At 55.9% G+C, this 6,000-nt stretch overlaps 1 protein-coding gene across 1 annotated transcript in view; it reads right to left on the minus strand.

Annotated features, from left to right (window-relative positions):
* The window catches only part of CABLES1 (Cdk5 and Abl enzyme substrate 1), a gene marked incomplete at its 5' end in the record, with an annotated part of 72,617 nt that extends 67,962 nt beyond the window's left edge, over window positions 1-4,655 (minus strand). The window contains one exon of the mRNA XM_082015563.1: window positions 4,150-4,655. Coding sequence (XP_081871689.1) covers window positions 4,150-4,655 — 506 coding nt within the window. The remainder of the gene's footprint in view (window positions 1-4,149) is intronic.
* Window positions 4,656-6,000: the final 1,345 nt, after the last annotated feature.

Here is a 6,000-nt window from a genome sequence, read left to right on the forward strand (position 1 = left end):
GCTATTCTTGTATACACCATTCTGAAACTCAGGCTGCCTGACGGGCTTTAGGTTCAGTGAATAGCAGAGGCTCCATCACACACAAAAGGTCCCTGCGGCTCACAAGCCCACTCCTGAAGCTGGGATGACCCCACAGGGTGGACAGTGCCCCCAGTTCTTTGTTTTGCTCCTCTTTCAGAACTCTGCCTGTAAGACATTTGTTTCTGAGAGACTCTTCTTTTGTCTTCGGCGCGTTTCAGTTTGGAGGCATCTCCTGTGGTGGGCTGAGCCTGCACTGCCTGCCCGCCCAACGCCATGGAGGACTGGGCTCTGACCTCACAGCCCTCCACCACAAAACTAAATGGTGGGATTCAGCTCCTCAGCGACATCCTGGAGGCCTCCTCCAGCACCAACAACCCATAGCCCTTTGCAAGCCCTCCAAAAGCCAGGCAGGTCAACCATTCCAGCATCCCTCTCCACTGCACCTCTCCAGACGATTAGTGAGGCCATACACAGCTCTGTATTTTCTAATGGGTAGAAACAAATTCAATCTTCACAGGCTTTACTAATCATAAATTAATTTTAGAATTACTCAGGAAATTAGATTTGTCTCGTAGGTCAATACATTCTGAAGATAAATCTATTTGGACCATGATAACTTCAGTGTCCTTTTGACTGGACCTCCCGCCCAGCGATTACTCAGCAGATACTGCACTCTGCTTCCTTCCCAGCACCAAGAAGCCCCCAGAAGGAATTCTCCTGCCCATCTGCCTTCAAGCCTGACACAGCAACACAGACAAACGCAGCCATAAGCAATGTTTAAACTCCAAATCCAACCACTGATTTGCTTCCTTAGGAAAAAAAAGAACAACAAACAAACAAACAAAAAACAAACAAAAAAGCATGTTCTTGTTTCTAACCATCCAGATCACTGGAAAAGGCCTTATGTAGAAAAGGAAACTTCACGTATGGAAACAGCAGTATTTTTCCCAAATAAGACTATGGCAACAAGTATTCTAGGCATACACAAAAATAAGTACCTGCTACCATCACCTAATCAACAGAATTTGAAATTATTTTAAATCAGTGTTGCTGAAATCTTTTTCCACAGAGTTCCTCACTAATTTAAGATAAAGCTGTTAAAATTAATTATAATTTGACATGAAGGAAAAGCTAGCAGAACCTGGCCCTAGTTTCCAGCAGCCTTGTGTCCCCAGCCACCCATTCACCACAAAACTGAAACAAACTCCATCTGCACTAGACAGGAGCCTTTGGCATCAACAAACTGACTTCTGAACAAGCATTTTTTTTTTCCCATTTACATATAATTACATACTAGCCTCCGTACAGCTAGAAGCACCATGTTCTTTGTATCGTTTGTTTCTTGTGAATACACAGAGAACAGACCCAAACCACATTAATGATAACCTTGTTAAATATAAACTAGTACAGAATTATACAAACTGCTAACACAAACAAAAAAAGCCAGGAAACTCTGATTATACGTTCACAATGGTTTCTGAAAACTAAATAAAAACAACTTAAGGCAGCCTGTCTTGCCTGATACTGTAATAGAAAATGGTTTCACATTACAACATAACTTGGGTGTCTCAGCACAGAGGACTAGTCTGTCAAACGGTGCATCAAACTCGATTTCAAGCCTGCTGCAAGGGGAGCGGAAGGGTGGGAGGAGAGACAGCAGATGCACACACCAACTACAAAAAAAATCTGCTATTTTCCTCTCTGCTTCTCCGCATCCTCCTTCAGGTGAGCTAACACCTGTCTCTGGGCAGTTGCTGCGATTCCTGCTCCGTCGCGCCGAGAAGGGCAGGCCACATGCTGGGCGTTTGGCTCCTTCCTCTCCACTAAGAGAGCAGCAGCAGGTCTGCTCGACCCCTCCATCCCTGGGCTTGCGCCAGCCCCGGGCACTCCCGCGATCCATCTTCTGCGCGGCCAGGAGCAAACCCAGCAGCAAAGCCCCTGCCATGTCTTTTCATTTGAGATGACAAGGAGCAAACGCTCGATACAACCTTTTCCAGAACAGAAACAAATCTACTGAAGGCAGGCCAAAGACTGACCCAGGCTGCAGATGAGCAGCGTCACGGCAGTCAGCAAAGCTGGGGCCATAACCCAGAGCTCTCCTGCACCAGCACCAGCCGTAAGCAAGTACCACGAGAGCGCCTCACACTTGTCAGTAGAGGTATGCAAGTTGAATCTAGCCACAGTTGAATCTAGCTCTCAAGAAAACAACAGAGCATGAGAAGATCAGTACTTTCCTTACATCTTACTCCACAAGAAAATACGTAGCACAAAGGAGGGCTGCCACAGGACTGGAGCAGCACTCTGACGAGGTTTCATTACGGGATTTCGTGGACACGAGCTACCCATTCAGCCTGTTGGCACACTAGCAGCACAGCGGAACTTGCATAACGCTGGATTTCTAGGTTTTAAACAAAAACAGCAATTAACTTTCTCTCTTAAGCTCCACACTGTTCTCATGTAACACCAAAAAAAACCCCATTCGTTGTGGAAGGAAAAATTCAGAGAGTGGCAGACGGGGCAAGGGAAAACAATGATGGGGTAAGTAAGGGCTGAGGGAAGAAATGATACAGGTGAGATCTGAGCATCCTTCCCAGAACTGAGCACAGTATCAAAGCCTGCAAGCAAGGAAGAACAAGGAGGATCCCTGGGAACCCAGAAAGGTAACATAGGAATCCTGCATGAATAATAAACTCACTAACTGGAAGGCCAAAGAGAATCCAGTGTCTGGAACACTAAGAGTATACTGCCAAGCACGTTATCACCAACAAGTAAAAAGTTCAAGAGTAGAAAAGGAATTCCCAAATCATGGTCTATGGGTCACTCCTAACTCACAAGGCCACAGGCAGCGGCGTGCAGAACCCTGTCACAGGTGTGCTGGTGATCCACAGCACAATTAGAGGGTCCCCAGTGCAGGAAATGTTTTGAGAGACACACGACTGGGAGAACATGGGTGGTAACCCACCAGCTGGCATTTTAGCCAGGAAGGTGGGGCTCCCTAGCACAGCACCTGAAAAGGGGTTCAAAAAAGCCATCAATACAATTCAGATGGAAGGAAAAAAAAAGCAACCAACAGTGGGGCATGCAGCTAAGACAACTTTCTCCTGGAATACCTCCAATTTCTCCAAGCTAGTTGGTTTTGAAAGGGATTTTTCTACAGCGATCTATGCTCAATTACCCTTATAAACCCTTGCAATAACATGTGACTCAAAGTCTACCTATTTATCCAAGGGAGAAACAAGAAGGGAGTGTGGCAAATGGGGAATGTGGGAGTGGCGACCGATGTGGGCTTGGGGAGCACAGTCATTTCCTTCAGCTTCTTCCCCGGTTCTTCTCCCCCCCCAGCCTTTGATACCCGAGTATGTTGTTGAAGAAGTGACGGAAAACGATTTTGTACCCGTGAAGCAATTAATCCATATGCGTTTGCATATTTTTCTACGTGACTGCACCTTCGTAGCCAAATGTCTCAAGCAGGTGAGGTTATTCTTTTGAGACGAGCTCATAAAAGGCAAAAGAGTACCCGGCGGCAAGAAACAACGAAGCGCTTGTAGATAAAGAGCTTATTTAGGGAGGTAACGAGGCGCTGCGTACACACCGTAATCCGTGGGCATCGACGGGGAGGGCTTTCCTTTCCCCTCCGTGGGCTGCAGAGCTGGCTGCAGCGCACTCGGCTCAGGGCTGGTCCCCAGCCTGCTGCCTCGAAGAGGGGCAGCGCCGCGGGCGCAGCCCCTGAGGAAGGGGCCAACGGCCGCTCGGGAGCGGCGCCCGGCTGCGCTGGCGGGGCCGCCGCCTTTGCCTTTCTTAGCAGGAGCGAAAGTTTCGGCCACCCGCGCCCAGGCGTGAATGGCCACGGCTGCCGCTGCCGCCCGGGAACCTTCCCAAACCCGCCCCTTGCACCCGCGCACATCCCGGCCGGCGCCGCTGCTCCCCCCGGCCCGCTGGCAGCGGAGCGCCCGCCCCGGCGGAGGAAAGCTCCGCGCCACCGGCGCTCCCCACGCCGCGGCTAACGGGCCTCGCCGCGGCTGCCCCCCGCCGCCCCGCTGCCGTGTCCGCCCTTCGCCCGGGGCGAGCCCATCGCCCGCGCATCATCCCCGCATCCCGCCCATCCACCGTACCCGCGGCGCGGCTTACCGGGACCGCTGCAGCTCGAAGGCGGCGGGGCCGGGCTGCCCCAGCTCGCCGCAGCCGCCGCCGGCGGGGCCCTGGGGGCTGGCGCGGCCGAAGGGCGCCGGCAGCACCCCCGCCGTAAAGGAGTTGAGGCGGCCGCGGCTGCCCGCCGCCGCGGCGCCCAGGAAGGCGGCGGCCGGCACCTGCACCGCGGCGAAGGCATCCTCCTCCTCCTCCTCTTCCTCCTCCTCTTGGGCCCGGGGGGGGTCGGCGGGCGCTGCCGGGGGGCTGCCCAGCCGCGGCGGCGGCGGGGCCTGGCGGGGCCTGGCGGCGGGGCCGTCGTTGCCCGGCGGCGGGGGCCGCCCGTCGAGGGAGATGCTGGTGAGGAAGGAGAGCGCGGCCTGCCTGCGGCGGGGGTCGCTGCGCGCTGGCGGCGGCTGCGGCGGCCCCTTCCTGGGGCAGGGCTCCGGCGGCGGCAGGGGCCCGGCAGCGGGACTGCCAGGGCTGGCGGCGGTGGCGGCCGCCGCCATTGTCGGCCGGCTCCCCCTCCCCTGCCCGCTGGCCGGGCGCTGCCTGTCGCTGCCTCCCGCTTAGGCGGGCGGGCGGCGGGGCATGGGTGCCGTCGTCCCGCCGGGGTGCATGGGGAGGGGGGGGGGCGCGGGGGTGCCCTCCGCCCGGCCGCGCCGCGCTGCCCCGGGCCCCCGCCGCCCGCCCGCTCCGTATTTATAGGTGCAGCCGCGCCGCCGAGCGCCCTGTGCAATAACACGGCAATCACGTGTGGGAAACGGGGAGCTGGAGGAAAACAAAAGCCCGGCCAGCAGCCCAGAGGAGGAGGAGGGAGAAGGGTGGGTCTCGGCGAGCTCCCTCCTTTCAACCTCTTTTTTTTTTTTCCCTTTCACCCCCTTCCCCCCCCCCCCCTCCTCCTCCTCCTCCTCCTCCTCCTCCTCCTCCTCCTCCTCCTCCTCCTCCTCTTTTTCCCTTCCTGGATGCGTGGGGGCGGGCGGGAGCCCGGGAAGGTGGAGTCTGTGCCCATAGGACACGGCACATGGCCCTCGGAGGCCGGCACCGGCGGTACTGGACCCGGGGGCTGCGGCCCGGCCCGCTCTGCCCGCGGCTGCTGGAGCGGCACCGGGCTGCAGCCGTGCCCTGCTGTGCCAAGCGGCCCGGGTGCTGCCCCGCTGTTTTTCCCGGGACGGGCGCTGGAGCCTCGACAGGCGGGAGGGGAGAGGCGGGGGCGGTGAGCGGGTCAGGCCCCGGGGATGCCCCGTCCCCGGTGCGGCAAGCCTGGCCTGCCCCGGCTTGCCCCGGCGGCCTGCTGCCGTGCAAGGCGAGCGTGTGCCTGTGTGTGCGTAAGTAAGTGACATCTCAGGAGTTCCCCAAACCGCTAAAGCAACCCCTTCCCCAGCCTTTCCCCCAACTCCCTCCCCAACCCTTCCCTCTCCCCTGCACGAGAGAAACTGGAGGTATTTCGTTTGCCCTCTCGCATGTAGCCCAAGCTCCAGAATTTGCATATTCCCTGCGTTTTGCAAAGTGATGGCTGTTCTGCAGCTGACTGCAGGTCTGCACCCTCCCTCCTCCTGCAGCTACGGTTTGGGAGGGTGAGCCGCCGGTCCCACCTCAGCATAAAGCTCCTTCATTTCTTCATTGCTTTGTTTTGATCTACTCAACCGTGCTACAGGTGTTCCTGTCCTGTGATGATAATTTCACCAACGGCTTATGTAAGGGTTGGATAACAGATACATACAAACAGCAGAACATATGGTTGTTGCAAGATAGTGACGTGCGCCTTCATAAAGCATTACAATGACTTGTATTATATTCCAGTTGCAGTTGGCGGATGATTTACAGTCATCACAAACTGTCACAAATATTATA

This window comes from Phaethon aethereus (assembly GCF_964289735.1).
Source record: "Phaethon aethereus genome assembly, chromosome: 2".
Taxonomy (NCBI): Eukaryota; Metazoa; Chordata; class Aves; order Phaethontiformes; family Phaethontidae; genus Phaethon; species Phaethon aethereus.